At 42.9% G+C, this 24,196-nt stretch overlaps 1 protein-coding gene across 17 annotated transcripts in view; it reads right to left on the bottom strand.

Moving 5' to 3' along the window:
- Positions 1-24,196, bottom strand: part of unc80 (unc-80 homolog (C. elegans)) — a 68,444-nt gene that overhangs the window by 15,108 nt on the left and 29,140 nt on the right. For 8 of the 17 annotated variants that reach the window (XM_026157881.1, XM_026157884.1, XM_026157890.1 and 5 more), the window contains 34 exons: positions 21,660-21,758; positions 21,224-21,432; positions 17,867-17,973; positions 17,580-17,733; positions 14,796-14,968; positions 14,491-14,703; positions 14,272-14,407; positions 13,420-13,553; positions 13,159-13,336; positions 12,839-13,078; positions 12,310-12,407; positions 12,023-12,226; positions 11,813-11,920; positions 10,576-10,714; positions 10,265-10,446; positions 9,198-9,329; positions 8,697-8,729; positions 7,792-7,978; positions 5,963-6,094; positions 5,741-5,884; positions 5,553-5,653; positions 5,380-5,466; positions 5,110-5,293; positions 3,708-3,802; positions 3,447-3,536; positions 3,076-3,177; positions 2,811-2,991; positions 2,455-2,720; positions 2,196-2,330; positions 1,957-2,095; positions 1,635-1,731; positions 1,387-1,557; positions 1,211-1,303; positions 897-1,115 (listed from right to left, as the gene is read on the bottom strand). In XM_026157881.1, coding sequence (XP_026013666.1) covers positions 897-1,115; positions 1,211-1,303; positions 1,387-1,557; positions 1,635-1,731; positions 1,957-2,095; positions 2,196-2,330; positions 2,455-2,720; positions 2,811-2,991; positions 3,076-3,177; positions 3,447-3,536; positions 3,708-3,802; positions 5,110-5,293; positions 5,380-5,466; positions 5,553-5,653; positions 5,741-5,884; positions 5,963-6,094; positions 7,792-7,978; positions 8,697-8,729; positions 9,198-9,329; positions 10,265-10,446; positions 10,576-10,714; positions 11,813-11,920; positions 12,023-12,226; positions 12,310-12,407; positions 12,839-13,078; positions 13,159-13,336; positions 13,420-13,553; positions 14,272-14,407; positions 14,491-14,703; positions 14,796-14,968; positions 17,580-17,733; positions 17,867-17,973; positions 21,224-21,432; positions 21,660-21,758 — 4,962 coding nt within the window. The remainder of the gene's footprint in view (positions 1-896; positions 1,116-1,210; positions 1,304-1,386; positions 1,558-1,634; positions 1,732-1,956; positions 2,096-2,195; positions 2,331-2,454; positions 2,721-2,810; positions 2,992-3,075; positions 3,178-3,446; positions 3,537-3,707; positions 3,803-5,109; positions 5,294-5,379; positions 5,467-5,552; positions 5,654-5,740; positions 5,885-5,962; positions 6,095-7,791; positions 7,979-8,696; positions 8,730-9,197; positions 9,330-10,264; positions 10,447-10,575; positions 10,715-11,812; positions 11,921-12,022; positions 12,227-12,309; positions 12,408-12,838; positions 13,079-13,158; positions 13,337-13,419; positions 13,554-14,271; positions 14,408-14,490; positions 14,704-14,795; positions 14,969-17,579; positions 17,734-17,866; positions 17,974-21,223; positions 21,433-21,659; positions 21,759-24,196) is intronic. The other 9 variants (XM_026157886.1, XM_026157896.1, XM_026157882.1 and 6 more) reach the window with 8 other exon arrangements.

Genomic DNA, 24,196 nt, shown 5'->3' with positions numbered 1-24,196 from the left:
ATGCTAAAAGCATTTTGTAATTTAAACACAACAAAGTAAAGCCTGTGTGTTATCCATCAAGTGCTGGATGTGTGAAAGAATGTAGGTGGTGAGAATTAATGAGTCATAACTTTCTGACTAAATCTGCTGATGCCCAGCAAATACTTCAAGTTACAGTTAGTAATTTTTATGTTATTTCACCAAAAAGCATTCTGTACTCCTAAATATATCTAGAATAGTTTGTAATTACATCTTCCAGCGAGCTGAAGCAGTCTCATATCAATAATGTAATAAAAGCATGAAGCAACGAGACAATAATGTCACAGTCATCTGAATAAAATCTCATCTTCTTTCTCCTCACCTCAAGCTGAAACCCTAACCCCTAACCCTTGGGCTGAAAATCCCATGTTCCCTCTGACAAATAGTTTGATTACATTCTCACACTGAATGAGAGTTTATCTAATACATTTCAACCAACAGTGTTAGATACACGTCAAAGAAAGTTTCACTGATAGAGGATAACAGTTTAGCATATCCTTAACAAGTCACCTCAGTACTGCTGGTCAGAAGTGAGCTTCACTGACTCATGGACTCATTTTGGACTCCCTTCACAAAGTTTTACAGCCTCCTTCAGAGTAAATGAAGCTGGATGCTTCTCAGTCTGCATTGACAGCTGAGGTAAACAGTGGAGTGACAGGGAAAAATTCCAGGGTGGATTTGAATTTGATCCAAACATTAGTGGAAACACAGATACTGAACTGTTTGTATTTCATCTCTCTTGGCTGACTGAAACATATTTGTCCTATAGCAGCCACTGTAGTTAGGGTTATGCACTTGAATCTCAATGGGTAAGAAAACTAAATAATTTGACAAATTTACACACTGTAACTAAAATCAGCTGCTATTTCATCGCACACCTCATGTGGGACTTGATGTCCAGTAGCTCCAGAGCTGTGACCCGCGGCTCGCCTGCAACGTTCTGCAGGATTTTGAGCCGTGGCCCGCAGTGTTTGTAAAACTCGGTGCAGATGTTCAACAGGGACTCCCGTGGACGGCGGAACTCCTCCCTGGCAATGCGCTCGTCCAGCTCCTCCCTTGGCATGCCCTGGCCCTCCTCCAGCAGGTGAAGATTGTCCCTGACAATACAAAGATCTCCTCAGTCTTGGTTTTCAAACTCCAAAACTGCACTATAGTCATCTATTCTGAGACAGGTGAGAGTTAAAGTTCTGACCTGGTGTTGACCCCTCCGGACATGGCGTGGTTAGCCGTAGTGCCGCCCTTGTGGCCCTGATCACAGCGAGATATCTGGGGAGCCGTCATGGGCCTGTGGACGATCAGATGACAACAACTAAGAGGAGCTAAAAGCAAATCTAGACTCAGTTGTGTCTGCATTGGTAAGAGACAAACCTTGTGAGGGTTTCAGAGCTGTAGAGCAGGGCCTGCAGAGACGTAGCTAGGGCAGCGATGGCCGCAATCTCATCTCTGGCAGCCGAAGCAGACTCCATCGTAACTGTGTTGCTCTTCAGTTTCTGGAGGTAGCAGGGAACCAAGGCCTCCAGCACCATCAGCATCTGGAGACTGGAGAGGGAAGCATGGATAGTATGAGGACAGAAAGCAACTGACAGAGAAAGACGCCTCGATGTTTTTATTGATACCTCCTGAAGGATTCGGGGGCATATGCAACCACAGTGACGCACAGCTTGATGGCCTCGCTGATAGAAAAGGTCAGGTCCTCATTACCATAACAGAAATCTGTGACATATACAGAGTACAGTCAAACTAGTCCAACAGTAATGTTAGACTAACAGTTGAATTTATGAGGCTTCCTTTACAGACTTATTTGATATAAGAGGTTTAATGAATTTGGGCATCAGTCTGAGTTTCTGGACTTCTTTACCAAGTCTCTACTCTCCGACTAAATCCATATGTTGATACCTACGGCAGCTTTGTCTGGAGCCAGTAAAATTGACAGTTTACCCAGAGAGCGTAGAGGCTTCTCAGCTTTTACCAGCTCCAGAGCATCCAGGGCATCCTGGGTTTCACCTTCTAGAGAGACCAGCAGGTCGAACAGACACTGGGCCGAAACTCCTTTAGAAAGACCGGTACTGGTGCTGGTCTGAGATGGATAAGAAGAGAGAAATGCATCAAAGGAGACGAAGAACTTGCAGTGGTGCTGACCGACTGCAGATTCATTTGAATGAGTCCGAAAGTCTTACTGTGAACTCGAGCAGCGGAGCAACGCTGGCAAACAGCTGCAGGATAAAGGGTTTTCGATGGAGGATGTAAAACTGCCGGCAGCAAAACTCAATGCCCTGCCTCAGAAGAGGGTTGCTCTCGTAGTCTGCATAGACCTGTCACAGCAGAACAGGGAGAGGGGATGGGAAATGTAAATTACTGCGAAACTGGAATTCAGAGCCAACTGCTCTTCCTCCACTCACTGTCTAGGCTCAGTTAAGTGTGCACAGGTAAGCATACCTGCAGCATGGTTGGCAGCATCCACTGGTACCCGCTCAGGGAGAACAGATGGTTAAAGTGAACGGCGGTGTTGATGGCGGTCGCCGTGTACTGCCTCAGCAGGGAGCTGTCCTCGGGGTGCAGCAGAAGGGCCCCGTTGAAGACGTTAAGGAACAGCATCATCTCATCGCCCCACGGGTACTCACTGGGCATGCCCAGAAACATTTCCTCCAACAGTTTGATCCACAACACCTTGTGGAGAGTGTCCAAGCCAAACAGCTCTTTTCCTGGAAGGCAGAGCAAAGCAGGATTCATTATCCTAAAATAAACAGTAGGAGCTATACTCAAGTTTATTAAGCTGTTAGTCTTTTTCTCACCTTGAGGCTCATTAAAGAGGGAGAACTCTGCATCGACGGCGGTGCGGGGGAAGGAGGGCAGGCGAAGCAGGTCCTCCTGCAGCAGGGAGACGTGGGACTGCTTGTGCACAGCTGGCATGTGTTGTGTGAGGGAGATGAGGAAGAGGACTCGACCGACTTCTTCTAGTTTACGGGAAAACACCTGAAAACAAAAATTCAGACTATGATTTTCCTGTTGCAGGACGCTGTTTAGGGGCTGATTTAATTTTCACATTTCCAACCTTACCTGTTTCTGGATGAGCTCCTGTCCTTTCTCAGGCAACATGTGGACCAGGTTGAGCTGAGGAGAGACTGACCTTCGGAACGGGTAGATGTCTCTAACATATGTCTGAAGGATAGAGAGAAAAATAATTACACTAAATATCTCTATGTTTAAAATTAAATTCAATGCCAGAGGTACAGTGGAACAGATGTGACTCAAAAGCACTGGTCTGACCTTTCTAATCTGCACAGAGCAAGACCGACCAACACTAACATACATATGAACTATTATTGATGATTAATGAAAATAGGTCTTGACTTCAGATAATTTAGTGCTTTTAAATAGTTGTTGCTTTTTTCAGTGAACAAAAAACCCCCTCAAAATAAAGTTCCCACCTTTGAATAATGGATGAGGTTCCATCGTTTATCCATGAGGAAGTAGTGTGCCGATCTGGCCTCGGGAATGTTGAAAAATTCCAGACACTCCTGGTTGGAGAAAAAGGAGATGGCTGATTAGTTTACTCACGCTGAATTACAATTTTAAATTTTATGCATTTAGCACACGCTCGCCCAGCATGATTTGAATTTAATTACAGTGATAAGCCTCCTCGGTCTTGCCTCACTGTGTGTGTGATTGACTGAGATGAGAGTTTTTACCTTTAGCAGGGCTTCAAACTGAGTGTCTTCGTGGACTGGTAGCTGGGTTGGGATGTCACATTCATTCTGCCCGTGCACCACCAGCGTTTTGGTTCCTGCAGCAACAAAATGCATGAAAATATTTACATTTTGTGACATATTGTCACGGGGAGAACATGCAAACTCCACACAGAAAGACCCCGGCCTGATGGTGGGATTGAACTCAGGACCTTCTTGCTGTGCGGCAACAGTGCTAACCACCGTGCCACCCCTTTTTTTTTTTCACCCATTCACACACACATTCACACACTGGTGATGGCAAGCTACATTGTAGCCACAACCACCCTGGGGCGCACTAACAGAGGCGAGGCTGCCAGACACTGGCGCCACCGGGCCCTCTGACCACCACCAGTAGGCAACGGGTGAAGTGTCTTGCCCAAGGACACAACGACTGAGACTGTCCAAGCCAGGGCTCGAACCGGCAACCTTCCGATTACAAGGCGAACTCCCAACTCTTGAGCCACAATCGCCCTCAATCGATTTCTGTTATTGAACATTAAAATTAAAACAACAACAAAAAGAGTGACCATAAGGGTCTTTCTCTGTCAGTATGAGACTTGTTTGAATAAAGCTAGAGACCAGAAACAGAAGTTTGCTTTTTGTCTTAGAAAACAATGCTTTTTATACTTTTACCTTTTATCTTTGTTTTGATTTAGAAATGCTGTTGGTATATAGCTGTGGAAATGCTCAAGTTGACTACCTTATCTCAGTGAATGAACCACTTCAGACTAGAAGTGAGAAAAAAGGAATCTAATGATGGATATCAGGGTTCATAATGTCCCTTTTGTTAAAAAAAACATGGTTGTGATGTGTGTTTAGTAACCTGTTGTCTTGTAAAATGGTTGGGTGTGCTTGGGAAAAGAAAGACACATCCTGATATTACCGGGGTTAAACTACACCTTGCTACATTTGGCTGTTCCCTTATCAGTGGGGGCATCACCACAGCGGGTAACTCTCCATGTTTTGTTTTTGCAGATTTTTTGCCAAATACAACCTCAAAGTGAATTGGTGTCTCCGGCTGGTGCTGAACCTGCAGCCTCTCATTTGCCAAGAACCCACTTCACTATGTGGCCACCCCAGTAAAAATGCAACTTAATATTAAATAACACGGTGCTGATCAGACATTGTGGGTATCTCAGCTGGTCTATCGGTCCTACCTTGGTCTGTTTTGCCAGATCGGTGGACGGTCTAAACAAAGATCAAATACAGAGGTGGCACCTGTGCATCAAACACCCTCTGCACCACAAAGTCATCGTTTATAAAGTGCTCCACAAACTGGAGCGTCAGAGCTAACTGGTGGATTCTGGTGGAGAATGGTTTTACAATACAAGCATTACTTATGTCTGCAGTATTTAGCACTCACCTGGCATCGATGCTGTGACCAGCAGTTTGACCTCACACTGCTCTTTCTTCATGGTCTGCTTCAGGTCTTTAAAGAAGAGCCCCTCCACGTAGCCGACCACCTCCCAGAGGAAGGTCAGCGTGGCCGAGATGGCGTCCATGCCCCATTCACAGGGAGTCCGCACAAAATACATGATCAGGCCCACCTTAAAGGAGGAGAAATGATGATGAGGAGAATAAACAGAACTGATGACAAATATAAAGGTACAGGTGAAGGTAGCTGGTGACCCACCAGGTAGTTAAAAAGGATGTGAGAGGTCTGGGCTGGCAGATCTCCAATGTTGAGCAGGAGCTTCCTAAGCATGTACATCAGCTCGTCCTGGTGCAAAAACCAAACAAATGGACAAACAATAAAAAACTCATTGCGAGTCTTTTTCCCACATCTGTCCGCAGGTGTTTGCCTACCTGTCTGTTGCTAACTGTCAGCTTTTCCAGGAAGTGGCGGAGAACGAGAGCTGGATCTTCAATGAGGCAGTTCCAGAGGATTTGCTGGGCAACAGCACTCACTGAGGAAACATTTTTGCATAAATAACCAAAAAAAAAAATCACAAAAGTTTTGATGCAAATTCATTTTTTTGTGTAGTGACAGCTACCAGCCACGCCATCCTCTCTAACTTCGCCGTCTTCCATGAGGTGCACTATTGGTAGGACGGCAGCACAGATGCATGCTGGGAAGACAGCTTGAGGCGGCTGTAGCATGTGGTGAGTGGGTGTGTGTTCTGTTGTGTTTTCTTCATCTGGCAAAAAAAAAGAATTTGTAAAGAGCAAGTTTTATATAAAAAGTTTAAATTCATTTGTTTCTGACATTTTTCTACCTTCAGCACTGGCCAGCGAGCGGACAGACCATACAGAGCCCCGGCGGAAAGAGTAGTTCCTGTGGGAGTTGCTGGAGGCGCAGGATGGGCTGACAGACAGACGTCGTGATGCCAGGTTCACCACTTCTTCTGCTGGCGGGATCAATGCCAAACATAACCAGTAGAGGTACAGGGGGAAAAACAACATGCTATCAGGGTAAAGAGCTATGCAGAGTCAAAACACTGTGTGCTAATGTGGCAACCTGCAGGGCTGAAATATGAATCCAGCAAGCAAGTGCCAAAGTCTGCAGTTCCTCTAATGAGCACATGAGGCTGAGTCCAAGTGTGAGTCAACCACTATAAGCACCCATGTTTAACATCTACACTTTACATACTTAAAGCATTAAAAAGCATGTTTACAGTATTGTGCAAAAAATGCTTTTGGGCTCTGAGAATAGTTTTACCCTTCGTAAAAACACAGTTTTGACTTTACGAATCATCTTTACGAATGTAGCTTAGTAACCAAGCGTGCTCATGTTAGCACTCCCCCTTTCATCTACCGTAAATATGGTCACTTCTGGCTTTCAAAACTATTACGGCTGTATAAAAGGTGGAAAACGTGGATGTGGCCATCCTTACATTACCCACTGGTTTTGGAGCTTAAATGTTAGTGTGTTATAGCCATATTGTTTTTCTTGGAGTGCTAACTTATCAGCTGCATCCCTAAACTGTATGGGTGCACTATGTCAACTCAGTATTTCACTCATCAAAACTGAAGCACAAACCATCAGGATGGTCTGTAGAAAGCTGAAGTATTACTCAGATAATCCATTAAAAATGCTCTAAAAGGCACTGAAAGCACACAAATCATAAAGAGGTTTAGTCTAATGGTTTGAAGTAGTGGACGAGACCTAGCAGCTGCCATCTACCTATATTGGACACCTGTCAGTTAACCATAGACAGTACAAATCATCAACTCAGCTTCTGGGTCAGAACAATAACACCAGTGCAGAAGTGCCTTAAACCTGCATTCTGTCTGAAGGCCGCCAGTCAGTGATAGCGGTGACGTGGGTTTTGCAGACACATGATCTAGAGGTTGGTCTCCAACCAGAAAATGCTGGGAAAACAATTGCTTAACCTTGAGTCACACAGGCCTACTTACCAGAGAGCAACCCCACTGGCAACCACTGGTTGCTAGGAAAAAATACGCAGTTGCAAACCGAAATACAAAGACTTCCTTGTGATTAATATGGTCGCTAACATATTGCTGCAGAATAACAATCTTTTATAGACTGTGCTTTCTGAGCTGTAGTAAAACTGAAAAGTCCAATGAAACCTGGAATGGAGGCTGTTCGCCTTCAAAGCAAAAGTTGTGCCCTTTAAAACATGTTGGTTGTAGTACTGAGGTACAGCTTTTACTTTGAAGGCAAACTTTATTCATTCGTCATTCGTTGTACTACTGCTCAGCTAGTAGTTAACAAGTACTTGCAGAGAAACATCAAAAACTACAGGCAACTGTGGCAACCAAAGCATTCACAAGGAGGTTTTAGGTGCAGCACCTTCTTTGAATTCGATTTCACATTTCTTTGCATTTCTTGAGTAATGTGCACATGACGTCACATTGCCAACCAGTTTTTAAGATGGAGAAAAGGGATAATCAATCCAAAAGGCTAACACAGTTTTTGCACCAGTCTGCAGAAAGCTTTTTAATGCTGTTAACACAAGAGGGTCGACTCTGTTTTGAAATAACTCTCATTTGGCCACTGGAGGAACTTCTGTGCTCGCTGTTTTCCACCTCTTGAGGTTTTTCTTGTATAAAACACAAGTGCTCATACGCCTGGAGGCCCCACCTTCCTCCTCTTGCTCGGGTGGAGGGCTGCATGTGGGTTCGTAGCAGGCCTCCTGAGCCACAGGGATGGCTGTGATGATGCTGGCCTCGCGGCCCAGACGCCGCTTCTCCTCCTCCTGCTGCAGGTTCTTGAGGATGTGCTCGGCTCGCTGGTGGGAGCGCGACACCGCCCGCGCAGAGAAGGATTTCTAAAAAGGAGGGGGCGAGGATCAAATAGCACAGAGGTAGAGCAGCGGGTGTAGAAATTGTAGGAGGTTCAGAATCGGGGGCAGGGGGCGGGGGGAATGCACAAATTAGCACTTTAAATCTTTCAGGAATGTGTGTGCACAGCTACAATAGGCTTCTGAGGAGCAACTGGACAACACATTAATACAGTAACTCTCCTCCAGCACACCGATCTCATGCTCTAAAATGCCGTCCTGAGCATTATGAAGCACGCTGCAGTGTAGACGTATAGAATAGGAGCAATTTCAATCACGATAAACAATAAATGTGTTCAGACTGGAAGATGGAGAATTTACTGTATCTTGTGCACAGTAATTGCCTCACAGCATTCGCACAAACAAATCTAAAACAGCCATGATATGAAAAACAAACACAGCAAAGTCATTCTCATCCAATGACCATGCATCAACAGCACGACACACACAACATGTCTGTATGCCCGATGCATGCTGTTATTTTCTCCTTAACAATCAAAGCATGTGCCGGAAGACTCTTTTTAAATATGTGGATTGTGTGTGTCCCTGATCAAGATGCAACTATCCAAGATGACCCATGAAACCGCCCCCCAGCTTCTGGTCCGTGATGAAAAACCTAAAAGGTCGCTTCCCCTTCTGTCTTTAATGGTCTGAGGTAACAAGATGCATCAGCAGCACAAACACCCGGACAGAAATACCAACTTACTATGGCATGGACTGACTGAATTAATGTGGGGTACTAAAAACAAAGACAGTCGATTAAATTATAGAACATGTGCTCGCTCATTAAAATCTCATATTTCTATTCATGCTTTATGAAAAAAAATATTTAAAAAAGACAAGAAATTAAAAGGAGGCACCAAGAAATCTGTGTTCACACATTTTTCTTATATTTGCAGATTTCTTGGTGCAGTTTTCCACATTAAACTTGCAGCAATAACAAATGTAATATTCAAAGCAGTAAGAGTGTGCATATCGTCTTTTGTTTTTTGGTGGATTGTGGAGTTAAGTGGGATTAAAAAAATAGTTAAATTATAAACTGGCCTATTTTTACAGGGTTCACAAGCTTAGGAAAACTCTCTCACTGAACTCCAGTGGTGTTTAAAAAACCTTCTCTGTCACTTTAATTAAAAAGATAAACTCTAAAAGCTGTTTCTGATAGTAATACAAGTAGATTTGTGCCTTTTAGAATAGGGCTCAAACTTACAGACTGGTCTTCGTTGATTGGATCCTGGACGCTGCCAGTGTTCTGGGGCACCCAGGGAGGGTCAAATATGGGGACACAGGGCATGCCCAGTATTGGAGAAGGGAGAGTGAAGTTAATGCTGGGTGGAGGGATCTGAAAGAGAAGCACACCAAATTTAGTAAACACAGCGAATGCCCTTCTGCGCTCTCTCTTTTGGGGACGCTAAAAATGCAAACAATCTATTCCAATTTGTTCATGTAAATGGAGAGTCCTCGTCACATTAAGGTTAAGTATGGGGTTCCACAGGGTTCTGTGCTAGGACCACTTCTGTTTACAGTATACATGCTTCCCTTAGGGAGTATCATCAGAAGGCATAACATACATTTTCATTGCTATGCAGATGACACCAAACTTCCTATCAATGAATCCAGATAACACATCCATAGTTAGCTAAACTACGAGAATGTCTTAAAGACTTTTAATCCTCTGCTTCTAAAGTTAGCTAAAACGGAGGTTACTGTACTCAGCCCTGAAAATATTAGAAATGTGGTATCTAACCAAATGTTTACTCTGGATGGCTTTACCGTGGCTTTACCTTGGAGTTGTTTATATGGATATGTGGATATGTTCTTCAGTGCACATTTTAAATAAACACACATGACTGCTTTCTTATATTTGCACATCATCTTAACATCCTGTCTCACGGTGATGCTGAAAAACTTGGACTACTGTAATTCATTATAAACAGGATGTCCTAAAAACTCCCTGAAAAGTCTTCAGTATATCTAAAACATTGCAGCAACAGTACTGACAGGGACTAGAATGAGAGAGCACATTTCTCTTATATATACTATAATCTCTGTCTTTCTTTCACATCATGTCTTTTATCCTGTCTTTGTCCCCTCACCCCCAACCAGTCACAGAAGACGGTCCTCTCCCTGAGCCTGGCTCGGCTGGAGGTTTTTTCCTCTTTAAAGGGAGATCTTCTTGGACATTGGTTGATTGGGATATTACCTTAAAAATATAAAGGGTCTTGAGGTTTTAGTGATTTGGTGCTTTATAAATAAAACTGAACTCAACTGAACTACCTTAAAGATCTGCTGGGCTCCTTCCTCCATGCGAGGCCACACTTGGTAGCGAAAACGCCACAGAGTGTAAAACTTCAGGATGGAGTTAATGCGCTGGCAGGCCTCAGGGTGCTGGAACTCTGCCATCATCATTTCGGTCACTGCATCAGGGACCTTTACGGCGCACAGGAGAAACAAGGCAGCTGGAAGGGGGCAGATAAAAAGGGCAGGAAAGAAAAAGGTGAAACATGGTTGAGGGCAAAAAGCGTTCGTGAACCTTGAAGGGCACAGCGACCTAAGAGGGGACCACCACAGCTCAGTGATGAGCTCACCAGCAGCGGCTGCCATATGTTCATCCACACTGAGTAGGAGTTCCCAGGCTGCGGGCTGGATGTCTCCGTACATGTCGTCAGTCAAGATAGGAGCTGCTTTGATCAGCAGTGAAAGAGGAGCTGGTGACAAACTCATCACCTATGAGAAAACAAACATTTAAGATGAAAGTGCAAAGATGCAAAATGATCTATAATCTCTTTGCTAAGGTAGTAATAAGACACTTTATCTTTGACTTAACATCACCCACAGTGTATACAAACTGAAAAAGGTGCAAGCAGTCCTTTTCAGAGCTACAACACAATTAGAAAACTTTTATTTCCTTTTTTTGGACCCATTTTTTGCTTTCAGAACTGCATCAGTAGTTCATGCTGGAAGCATTTCTCACAGATTTTGACACATAACATCTGTTAAACCTCTGATAAACTGTTAAAACAACAGTTTAGCCATCATGCTGTTTTTGCCATGTTCTGATCCTACCATCTGAACGTTGCATGAAAAATCAAGACTCACTGGACCTGTCAACATTTTTTCCAGTCTTCTATTGCCCAAATCTTGGTAGCGTTTATGAATTATAGCCTCGGTTTTCCTGTTCTTATTTCACAGGAATGGCACCCGGTGTGGTCTTCTGCTGGTGCTTCTGTATAGCTCGCAGGCAATTTCTGTGCCACTTGTAGTATATTTTACAATTCTGCAAAATGTATTTTGGCAGCAGTTTCCGAAATACTCAGACCAACCACTGTGTCACATTCAAAGTCACTTAAATCACTTTTCACCTCAACTCTGATGCTTTGTTTTAACTTCAGTAGGTTGTCTTCACCACAACTACAGAACTAAATGATTTGAATTGCTGCCATATGATTGGCTGATGTGATATTTGCTTTAGAAAGCAGTTGCTTGAACAGATATTATACCTTTGTAAAATCATTAATAGAAATCTCTAGGCCAGACAGGCAGACGTTCCTCTAATGGCCAGACTCCCATGTTAAATAAACAACTTTGCATGATCAACCACACTTGCAGCCTGATCCAAAAATGATTGTCTGTATGAGTAGCTTCTTTCTGCACAACTGTTTTTTCTTTTTAAAATTCATTAATCTCAATGCTGGTTAAAGCTTAAAGCTGGGGTGCGGTCTCCTTTATTGACAGCACGGGCAGCTCTGATTCCAGTCTGAGAATGTGGTGCACATCAGGTAGGATGTAATAATTATAAAAATAACAAGAAAAACAGAAATTCACCTGATTGCGGATGTACTTGAGCATGCCTGTATCCTTCTTCCCTTCTGTGTTGGAGTCAGTGGGTCTTCTCTTCATGGACGGGGTCCTCAGACAAGACTTGTCTGAACACTGATGGGAAATAGTACTTTAGAAAGTGGCGAAGATTTAAAAAAACTAACAAAACACACATATTTAGGTTATTCATCCAGAAAAACAGCCTGTCAATTCCACCTCTTTGTTTTTCTTCACACGTCCTCCGATGTTACCAGAGGAGGCGCTGTCCTCCCTCAGGCTGTCCACCGTCTCCCCGTACACGAGCTTGATGGCACGGACCAGACGGGCGCAGGAGCGGCTGTGGTGTTGGTAGCAGCGTGGGTGGCAGAAGTCTATGTGGGTACAGATGAAACTCTGCTGGTTGCACAGCAGGATCATAATCTGTGCCGAGAGAGAGCAGAGAGGAGGTCAGTATGCGGGAAAGTACACACAGCTTTCCTCCCCGCATGTACCGACAGACTTACGTGAAGCCAGGACATGTTGCGGTGGTAGTTGTCCTCCGTTCCTCCTGAGCTCTGACCTTCTGGCTCGATGCTGGGTTCACTGGTGCTGAAGGGACTGCCTGCAATGTTAAACAAGAACAAACAAGCCCATACAGGACGCTGATAATTGTCCACTTATTTCACGATGGAGAACAGTTTCTTTTCCCTGTGCAGAATACTTATAGTGTTCTTTTCACTCTCTAACAGGATCTGGCAAAAACAATACTGCAAAAGTAAACTAATGTTAACATACACTGTAAATAAGTCTTTAACTTAACACATTTTTCCCTATATATTTTACAGAATTTTCCTGTTATTTTAAAGTACATGAAATACCAATGATATGAGAAAAAATAGACTGTTAATTGGCAGGTCTGATGTAAAATAACATGAAAAACCTGTAACTGTGTTTTACAGTTTTTATTTTTTACAGTGTACTGTCATTTCCTTTGAATATTACACAATAATAAATGAAATTATGTTCTTTCCAGGAGTTTCAGTTACATCATACCGATGTCAGTAACTGTGTCCCTGCTCTGCGTTTGTGACAGCAGGCCTTCTTCGTTCTCAGACTCAGAGTCCTGCCGAGACAGCTTGGTGCTCTTCAGACTCCCCGCTCTGCGTATCGAAGACAGCGAGCCAACCTTCTTCACACGAAAACTGCGGGCTCCTTTGATCTGAAGCAGGCGCGAGCCTCCGATACGAATCTTCCGCACTGGTGCTGGAGAGCAGGGGAGTGGGGAGAGATTGTCTACAATCAACAATGAGCAGTGAGTAAATACGGAGCGGTAATCAGCTGCATTAACCAATCTGGATGACACCGAGTCTCACCCTGAGCCTCCTGGGTCTTCTTATCATCGCAGGTGGTGTCAGACTTCAGAGTGTGGCTGCTGCTGTTGAGGGAATCGTGCCCGTCTTCGTCGTCGAGGATGCCCGCAAAGCTGATCTTCCTCTCGTAGCGATGGCGGCCGAGCTCTGGGTCCAGACGCAGGCGGCAGCTGTCCAGATCCTGCAGACAAAATAAGTAGAAATCAAATTCTCATCGCTATTCACATCAGATTTACCTTTTTGGATTTTGATTTCACTACTGACCACAAGCGGTTCGGTGCGCGGTCGTGGTAAGCAGGGGAAGGTCTCTCGCAGGAAAGTGGTGATCTCCAACAACAGCTGGCAAGCGGCCATCTTCAGTGCGAAGGGGCAGCCACATTTTGTAGGATTGACCGTGTCTTTGGAGTCAGAACAGATAAGATAAAATATCTAAATGTGGCTAGAACATCTTTTTTGTTCTGACAACCTAAAAGTTGTAGAAACTAAATTTTAATTTAAGATTTTTTTTTTCAAAGTACACACAATAAAACGCACAATACTGTGATCTTATTACTTTCATGCAGCATGTTTTTAAGTGTGACATCAACAGCTTGGCAAGTGCAGACTTTTTATTTTCCAATTTGAGTGGACGTTCATGCGAAATCATCTTCTTCTGATTAATTCAACACCACACAAATGCACAATAAGGTGCACCTGATGATCTAAAGCTGCAAATGGACCATTATGAGGTAAATATTTTTAATGATGATACAAGTTATCATTAAAAAAACCTAATTTATTTAACATCCTATTGTCCAATCCCTTACATAGGGAAACGGATGAAAATGTAAAATTCAAGTCATGAGAAAACAAATGAATGAGAGTAATGGTTTGAGTTTTTATGTGCTTCTTATTTGGAGGACTGCATTGGTTTGCAGGCCTCAGCAATGTGATTTCTGCCATGCAGTAGCTGACACCACTCAGACAAGCTAAAACAGCAGCAAGGCCTTTTTGGGTCACCACGTCTCATGAGACGCTACATCTGTGTTATATCTGCACAGTACGATAGAGACGATCTGGCCGAGTGGAAACCTGTAAATAGAAGAAAAACAAGTAACAGACACTGTTTTGACTCACTGTCATCTAAATAGTCTTCTTCCTCGTCTTCTTTCCTCATCCTGCGTTTGGTCTCTTCATCGTAAATATAACCCAGGATGTTGGCGGGGCTCTCACTGTCCGAGTGGCAGAGTTCGCTGAGCCTCGTGCCAATCGCCTGAGCAGATTTAACACGTTTACAGTTAATGAAGCCTTTTTATAAACTGTAACCATAAACAATCTTCGACACATTTAACTCACGTCTCCCCACTGGCAGAAATGCTTGGCAGCGTTCCACTGGAGCTTCTGGTTTCTTTTATTGCCCACAATAGGCGATCGGCCCCTGGACAGCCCTCTCTTGGTGATGTTTACGTGGTGGCCCTTCATCCATTCGGGCCAGTTGCCACGATTACACCGGTGGACAAATCTGGCACATTCCAAGAAAAGGGAGGCCCTGGCCACAACTGGGGCTTCCTAGAAGAACAGAGAAATAAATAGGTGATAGCCTTTGAAAGCTAACAGCGACATCTTTACTCTTTCATTATTTTCTCCAAAGTGAAACGCACGAGGTCCAGAGCAGCGGCGAGGATGGAGGCATCTGGTATGGTTCCTGGCTCGCAGCAGTTCAGGAGAAACTGGAAGCGTTTCATACCCTGTCGGATGGCGCCCAGATTCACTACATTCTTGTTCTTCATGGCCTCCTGGCTGGCTGCGAGACGCTCCTGGAAACCGTGAGGTCCTGAAGGACACCGTGAGGACCACAAGGGAAGAGGTATAACAAAAGCCGTTTGAAGAAGAGTTCTCGTTATAGACTCGCTTGTTTGCACAATAAAGGTTAGACATAGAAATTGCATGAAGCAACATCACCATCCAGGACATTTAACAAATAGCACTGAGCTGACAGATGAAGCTGAGTGAGAGATGACACACAGCCATCGGCAGGGGTTACACCTGAATTTTCAATCGTATAAGAATAGTCACAAAAAACAAGATGAATTTAAGGGCCAAAGATATTTTCAGGCACTTTTCTCCGGCATCTTTCTAAAAGGACCTATAAATCTCATTGAAATGTCAGGCGTAACCACAGCCGCACAGAGGAAAGCTGTATGTGGCCCATTGTGTTTAATCACTAACACTCCAGCACTGGAAATACCACCAGACATCACCACAGAAGAGACGGAGAGAGCACTGACAGCGTCATGCTTGACGTAGCACAGAGACACGCTCCACAGCAGAAAGATGGTTTCATAGACATGAGTTGTTGTGAGACACCGCCCGTCCTCTTTTTTCACCTTTGGGTGAAAACGCAGAGGAGAGGAACCAATGCTGGACAGAACAGGACGTGCACAGTTGGAGAGAAGGGAATGTAGACCTATCGGGATAAATGAAATGCTTTAAATTTCTTATTATTATAGAGCTAAAACTGTCTTTGGAAGTAAGAAGTTTGGTTTCAGCACATATAAATGTCTGGCTTTAGGGTTTTTGTGGCAAATCACAGACACAACTTTTCACAGCTTTTGCTCAGACATTGTTTAGAAATCTACAGAAATACTCAATGTCATGAGTAGACATATATCCAAATGAATGTAATTATAATATTTATTTTAAGCTAGTTGCTAGCTATATTGTATTTTATTTTACTGAGATACCATTTTTTACAATGTGTTAGAGTATTGTGAAAAAAGTCTTGAGTCATCCCTCGTTTCTTTATGTCTTGCTAGGAAAATGGGAAATAAATGAAGTGATTTATTGGAACTTTTAAAGGAAGGACATTCAGAGCTCTTCTCTGGATGTTGGTCGGTCCGGGTTCTGGACCATGATCCAAGACGTTTCACTGTGTGTTTTTCTATTCAGGTATTAGTGTTGCTGCATTGGTAGCGTGCTTGGAATCATTGTCATGCTTAAAAATTGTCTTTTGTCAGGTTTTTAATGAATTTTTTCTTAGTTTTTAGTTATATATTTATCTGCTGTAGATTTTTCATCCATTTGTCCAGTTTCCTCAATTTTTTTAAGGACACACTGCACACCATGCTGAGATATGTAATGTTTTCAGCTAATAGCTCTTTGGGAATCACCTTGTTGGTACAAAAATACTATTTTAAGCCTGTCAAACTTTGCTCTGGCATTTTCAAAGATTCAACTTGTTTCCGTTTGTACATGGGACAAATTACATATTTTGGGACAGGCTGTTAGTAACAAAGTGACTAAAGATACAATTTAAAATTGGTTCTTTGCTAAATTGTCTATTATATGTAGACACAACACTGGTTTATCCCTTGAGCTAGGTTTCTTTTTTATACTTGAATGATTCATCACATCTGTGTGGTCAGTGTTAAGTGTCTTAACAAACAAAAACATGACCTGTGAAAATGATCAGGTATAAGGACTGGACTGAAAATGAGCGAAAAGCAGCCAATGTCCAAAGAAACAATTTGAAAAACCTTCAGAGACCCTGGAGACCTATTGCTTTAATAGTCTGGCTACTTGGAAGCAAAATATAAAAGAAATAAAGGATGACTCAAGACGTTTGCATAAAGCTACATATTAGTTGTGTTTAAGGTAATTTTTCCATGCTGTAAAGGAACAAAGAAATCTCTTAGCTGTTGGATAGTCTGATGTTTTTTGTTTATAGCAATTACAAAAATGACTTTCAAAGGGCTGTTCAAGCAATCAAAAAGTGTTAATTCACTAGCATGAAAAAGTAGAGGCAGCAAAGGCATCCTGAACTGTAGTCAGTAGTATAGGGGGAAATGAGGCCAGTGATTCATATCATGTAACTCTAGAGAACTTTTGGCTGATCTTTTTGGCATATGCCTTTGACTCATCAACAGTACAAAAGAGAGACACAAGTACCTTCAGCCGGTGTGAAAACTCTATAAGCCTGCATTCTTTTAAGGGGGCGATCCTTACAGCTACAGAAAGATTAAGTGTCCTATAGAAGCAGCTGTCTGCCTCTGACCTCGGTAAACGTCGCCAAGTTTATCAGTGATAAAATAGTGAGAAAATAAAACATCGAGTCCATTTCCCCTTCCCCTGTTGTTTTATATTAGCTTTAGTTTTGGAGAGGTTTTTTGGCAGGCCTTCCAGAAAATGATCACTTTGAATTGACACTGATGGGTTGAAAATTCACCCATCTGGATTAAAAGAGCGTAGCAGGCAGCTATCTGGCGAGGCTGACATGGAGAATGGTGGACGGCAGCACTGTCAAAAGACCACGACTTGCGAGGCCAAACAAAACACGACACCACCAGCGACAAACAGAGGCGAGGACAGAAGAAGAGAGGAACAGACAAAGAACGATGGGGGCATGGGGTGGGCGAGGGGGGCACCCCAGGGTGGGGGGGGTCTACCATCTTTCTCTTCTGTGTGGTGAAGCTTGGATGGATTCCTCCTGCCAGACCTCCATTTACCGAGCCGCTTGAAGAAATTCTCCTCCTCGTCCCTGCCGTACTCCGGCCCTACAGCGCCACCTTCAGATAGCTTCACTGCACTAGTGAACTTCACCTAAACACACATAAACACATCCGCGCATATCAGCTGGCAACGTAGACCAAATCAAACCTCTGTTTGCTCAAAAGGACGGCTGATTAGAAAAGCTGCGACACACTATGGTGGCTTTCAGTGGCGGCGAGCTGACCTTTGAACTCTGACGTATGAAGGAGAGTCGATCCACCGAGCTGATATCCAGCAAGTCCTCGACGCCGTCAGTCAGTCCAGAGAGAGAGGAGCGCTTCAACCAGTTCCCTGAAAACACACAAATAAAAAAACACTGACATGAACATCATCATGTATGGTAATAAAGAGGTAAATCTATAAATCGGGTAACTACACTGGGATTATGTATGCATGCACACCAATGGGTAGAACAGGGAACGATGCAAGGGCATTCACTCAATGTTACTGCACAGACACACACATTCAGGGTGTATAAAGATTCACAGAGATTCACAAAGATTCACAGAGTCATTCAAAGAAGTTACAGAAGAAGGACACTGAAACTAAACTGACCTTCCTGCTTGCTTTTAGCTGTGTTTGCAAATGCACTTTTGTGATATGTTCAAAGAAGGAGGTGCCATGTGAATATGGTGTATAGACAATTTTCATAATAAATAGAAGGGAAGTATAATTACTACGCTACCCATAACTAAATGAAAACCTACAAACACTTATAAATAGCCAATACTGCACTAGGGAGGAAATTTGCAAATAAAAGCTTAAAACTAGACCAATTTTCTCTGCTAAACTAAAGTTAGGGTCTGGTTGTGTTTTATATTTTTATTTAATCAGCCAATCACATTTCAGCAATTTAGTGGATTTACCATTTATGTAACTTCAAATGTGGCATGGTTGTTGGTGTCAGATGGGCTCTTCTGAGGTTTTCAGAAACAGCCAATCTGCTGGGATTTACAGAGAATGGTCTGGAATGGTCTCAGCAGTGCATTGGGTGAAATCGTCTTATTGATTCAGAGGTCAGAGGTGAATGTGACCAGACTGCTTCTAGCTGATAGGAAGGCAACAGCAACTTAACTGAAAAAACTTGTTACAACTACTGTATGCAGATGAGCATCTCAACTGTAGCAGAAGACCACACCTGGTGCCACTCCTGCCAGCTGAGAACAGGAAACTGAAGCTACCATTTACTGGCTCAACAAAATTGGACAATAGAAAATTGGAAAAATGATTCTTGGTCTGGTGAGTCACAATTTCTGCTGCAACATTTGGACAGCTGGGTCAGAATTTGGTGTAAACAGCATGAAATAATGCCTTGTATGAATGGTTCAGACTGATGACAGTGGTGTAAGCATCTGGGGGGAATTTTATTTGCACACCTTGGCCTCCTTTGTACCAACTGAGCAACATTTAAACACCAAAGTGTTAGGGTTAGTGTTGAACACAGTGTACCCATCTTCTGATGGCATCTTCTAGCAGGATAACACACCATGTCCGAAAGCTCAAATTATCTCAAACATCTCAAACTATAATGATGCGTTGATTTAACCTTTTTTTCATGCTCACATATTGTTATATAAGAATGAATTTCAAATATTACAGACCTCAAACAGTATGAAAAAAATTGTTATGCTCTGTCCTATCTCTGGTAGGTGTAGCTTGAGTTGTGTTGGTATATTGTTTTGGTTAATTTAAGCTAGAAACAGCCTGCTTGATCTTAAGTAGGGGAGACCAGTGAACATCTCATTTCTACCTGTGTAAATAAGTTTAATTGCACATTTAATATATATACATATTTTAATATATTTATATATATTTATATCTTAAGATAAGAAAAAGAAGTGCAATTTCAATGTCTCAGTTTTTCTACGTGATAAACAAATACTGTTGTAGTAAATCAAAGAAAATTGACAGCATGACTTTGTGGGTTTAAATTGTAAGAAATAAAGTGTGTGTTAGGATGCCTGGGTCGTTGACCCAGGGTTTTTGAGTTTATTATATTATTTATACTTTCTAGTCTTTGGTTTCTTTGAGTTCTGTCTTATGGTTTATGTCTCTGTCTTCTTTAGTTGCTCTGTCTCCCCTATCACCTGTATCCCCTTGTCTAGTTCGCGTCTTTAGTTCCTATATCCCCGTGTTCAGTCAGTGTTTGTGTCTGCCCTGGTCCCACGTCTCTGTTCCCTCTGTGGTGCCTGCATGTGAGTCTGTGTTATGTGTTTCCTGTTTTACTTTGAAGGTCTCTGTCTTATCTCAGTGTGTTCAGTTTACGGTTCCTTTTGTCTCGTCAGTTCTGATTTGCCCCAGCTGTGTTTCCCTCCTGTTATTCATTCCCTGATTGCTCCCTCTTTGTATTTAAGCCCAGTGTTTCTCTGTGTCTGTGTCGCGATCTACCGTTTATTTTGCTGTGTGTTTTGTCAATCCTCCGGTTTAAGTTTATTTAGATTTTTTCAACTTATGTTATGTTTGAGTTCAGCATTAAAGCTATTTCAATTTACGTTTGTCTCTGGAGTCTGCACCTTGGGTCCTATCCCTGTCCGCACACAGCCCACACCTAACAGTGTGAAATTACAGCTCATTGTTCAGACTGTGCTGTAATTAAACAGAATTTCTTTTTTGTTTCATTGTTAAAAATATAAAAATAAAAAAAGAGATTTCTAAAGCAAATAGTAAAAAAAAACAGGAACTTTCCATCATTTATTTTTTTAATCTACAAGTTAGTTACTTTGGTATAGCATGAATGAAGTTATTATCAGTAAAAATAAAGCTGTAAAACTTATGACAATACAGTTAAAAGTCCAAAATCTACGCCATCCCTCACGTTTTCCAAAGCCGTCCAATGAGGCTGGATTAAAGTGTTTGCTGAGCTGATTCTGGCCCCTGGGCCTTATGTTGCAAAAATACAAACTTAGTCTATCATCACCCTACACATGATCCCTAGGTTTTAATTTTCTTCATTTAAGGGTGAAGCTTATTTGCTTCCCTAGAGCAACGCGTGCTAAATAAGCATGTACTCTCTTCATTTAAATCAGTTTTTTTCCACAGGTCTGCAAACATGCTAGGGGGTTGGGATGATCAACACAACACAGACATGGTACGGATACAGTATGAAGATGGTTCCACATCGACATACGTAGGACAGAGAGAGTGAGTGGTAGGCGAACAGTCCTGCGGCATGCTATGGCACAAAAAGGAGCACAAAACAGACCAAAGAGATGAAGTGACTTAGCCTCGGGGCAGGCAGTGCCACAATGTTGAACACATAAAACACATTATGTTAGAGGGGATTTCAAAGTAAGAGCAAATGCAATGAGATATGGTTGTTGAAATGTATACCGCTGCTCAATAAAAGGATGATTTGTAAGTCTCCATAAGCACACATAGCCTTAGGCTGCCTAATCTTTTAGAGAAATCCTATTTTCGAGCTAGTGCATATTTTCTAGTGCATTCTCGTCACTTACTAGGAGGCAAAAGCTCACTGTAGTTTTAAGACTTTTATTTTGAACCTACCCAGGGACTTCCTTGGGTAAGAAGAGGCTGCTCTTACCGATAGGCAGCTTCAACTTCTTGCGAAGCGAAATGCGACGGGATCTGGATCGTGAGCGGCGGTCGGTGGTGGTGCCAGAGTGTGCGGTGGTGCACTCTGAGGTGTCTTGTTCCGACTGGCTGCTGGTGTCACTGGCGGCGCTCTGCGACTTGAACATCTTCCTCCAAAAATCCTTCCTGCCCAGCAGAGCACCCGGGATCTGTTCTTCACTAGAAGCAGAGAGAGGAGGAGAGGAAAGGTAAGCACAAGGATAAAACATTTCCCACAAAACACTTTTTACTTCTTTTTTATTTTACAGGATGTTTTGGTATAAACTGAATGTTTATCAGAGGGTTAAGAAGGAGCAACAGGAAGAGCTTTTTCTACTTTGAGCAGAGAAATGGCAGCTGAGCTCGACGGAGATGGTGCTTTATGGAGAGGTGAGGCGGACACTCACTGTTCGGGTGTCTGGGGGGGTCTACTGGAGATGTAGCTGCGACACTCGTCTGCAGTACTGGACACCTGACCCTTCTCCCCGGACACACCCGCCTCTGACCTGCGCGCACACACACACCCCAACACACAGACATAGCGCTCAGGCCACCTGATTCAAGGCTCCATTCTGACCTGTAATTTAGGCATCGCACTACTTTAATCTCCACTGAACTGATGTCTTTTACATATTTTATTTCATATGAACTGTTAAAAAATTAAAGGAACACATTTTATTCAGAGTATAGCATCCAGTCGGTCAAACTTGTAGGATCTGGTCAATTTAGTAGCACGGTGTCACTACTCATTTAGTGTCAAACTAAATGACCAGACCTGGAACCCATACATGTTGCACAGGTAGTCCAAATCCGTCAGGGGACCACATCAATATGTGCCATTGGCTGAAGGTTTGCTGTGTATCCAGCAGAGTTTAAGAGCATGGAGGAGATTCCAGCAGACAGGCAGTTACTCTAGGAGAGCTGAACAGGGCCATAGAAGGCCCTTAACTCAGTAACTGCTCCTGCCATAGCCCTTCAAAATGATCACCAGCAGGCCACTGATGTGAATGTTTCTGACCAAACAATCAGAAAAGACTTCATGAGGGTGGCCTGAAGGCCTAACATCCTCTACTGGCCCTATACTCATTGCCTGGCACAGTGGAGCCCGATTGGCATTTGCCATAGAATACTAGAATTGGCAGGTCCACCACTGTTGCCCTGTGATTTTCACAGATGAGATGATTGAACTCATGTGACAGATGTGAAAGGGTTGTTATGCTGCCTGTAACATCGTTCAGCATAACCAGTTTGTTTCTGGGTCAGTGATGGTCTGGGGAGGCATACCCATACACAGATCTCTCTAGGCCAGGGGTGTCAAACTCCAGGCCTCGAGGGCCGGTGTCTTGCAGGTTTTAGATATCACCCTTGGTCAACTAGTCAAATGATTAGTTCATTACCAGGCCTCTGGAGAACTTCAAGACATGTTGAGGAGGTAATTTAGCCATTTAAATCAGCTGTGTTGGATCAAAGACACATCTAAAACCTGCAGGACACCGGCCCTCGAGGCCTGGAGTTCGACACCCCTGCTCTAGGCAGTGACACCCTGACTGCCATTAGGTGTCAGGATGAAGTAAATGGACCAACTGTCAGATCCTACGGTGGTGCAGTAGGTTCTGAGTCCCTCCTAGTGCTCAACAATACCCGGCCTCATGTGGGAAGAGTATAAAGGCAGTTCCTGGAGAATGAAAGAATTGATACCATTTGTGTTTAGGCTATAAGGTTTCGGTAAAACAGATTAGCTTGCTGTATAATTTCTAGGTTTAATTTTCATTTACATCAAATGATGTAGCCTCCTTAAGTTTCTAACACATTACCCAACCAGTCCACATCAATATAAACATCCAGAATAATTTTTCCCTATTTAGATCTGATGAGTTTTCAAGGTGTTCCTTTAATTTTTTTAGCAGTGTATTTTACTTAAACTTCTTCCAACCAGTGCCTTCTAACCGTACCTTATATATAAAAGACAGACAAGCCTCAAAAATGCATTCTTTCTAATGGCCAGCAGGGGATCAAAAAGAAGTCAGATTGGACACAAGTCTATGAGAAAATAACCCTCCTTCTCTCTTGATCCAAGACCTCAGTAACTACCTTTCTGATGAGTTTATGATGAGGTCTCATTTACTAGCTTGAAGTTTATTGTGTACAGTGGGCCCTCACTATAACGTGGTTCACCTTTTGTGGCCTCGCTGTTTTGTGGATTTTTTTTTTTTTAACAGCGCATTGTGTTCTGCGTCCTGATTGGCTGTAGACCAATCAGAGTACAGAATGCGTTCAGCTTATCAAATTTACACAAATCTTCGATTGTTAGCAGTGTGACTCTGAAGTGCTGTACTGTATGTTTGTACGTTTTCTCCCCAACAAAGACAACAATGTCGATGAAACGTTTTGCACCTTCAAAGGCAACCGCGGGTGCCTTGGTTTCATTCCATAATACTGGACTTATTTTTCTACGAAGGTTTGAACTTCGAGAGTGTTTAAACAAGAGAGAAAAGTGTGAAAATGTTCGTGCCTGTCTGAGAAAAGCGTATAAAGTATGTAGTGAGGGGTTTTACAGCCTTGAAACATCTATAAGAATTGTAAAAAATAAAGTTGGCTATTTTGCGTATTTCACCTATCGCAGGTTATTTTTAGAATGTAACTCCCTCGATAAACGAGGGACCACTGTATCATTACGATGGTCATTTAATAAACGGGGTCACAATTAGAGTGAAATAGATGATACAAGAAGACACCATATGTGTCTGGGTTTGTAAACGAGATCCAGCCCTTGGTTTTGAGGTCCAGTTTAAAAAACAAACAAAAAACAAAGACGGCAACAGTGAAGCTTCAAAACAAAAATCAGTACGATTGTGGTGGCTGTGTCCATCTTTTATATATAGTCCATGAGTCTAAGTAGAAACGGAGTGGTACAGATACAAAGAGTCAGCTGTCTCTGCAACTG

This window comes from Astatotilapia calliptera, chromosome 23 (genome assembly GCF_900246225.1).
Source record: "Astatotilapia calliptera chromosome 23, fAstCal1.2, whole genome shotgun sequence".
Lineage (NCBI taxonomy): Eukaryota > Metazoa > Chordata > Actinopteri > Cichliformes > Cichlidae > Astatotilapia > Astatotilapia calliptera.
This window is presented reverse-complemented; position numbering and strand designations above follow the sequence as displayed.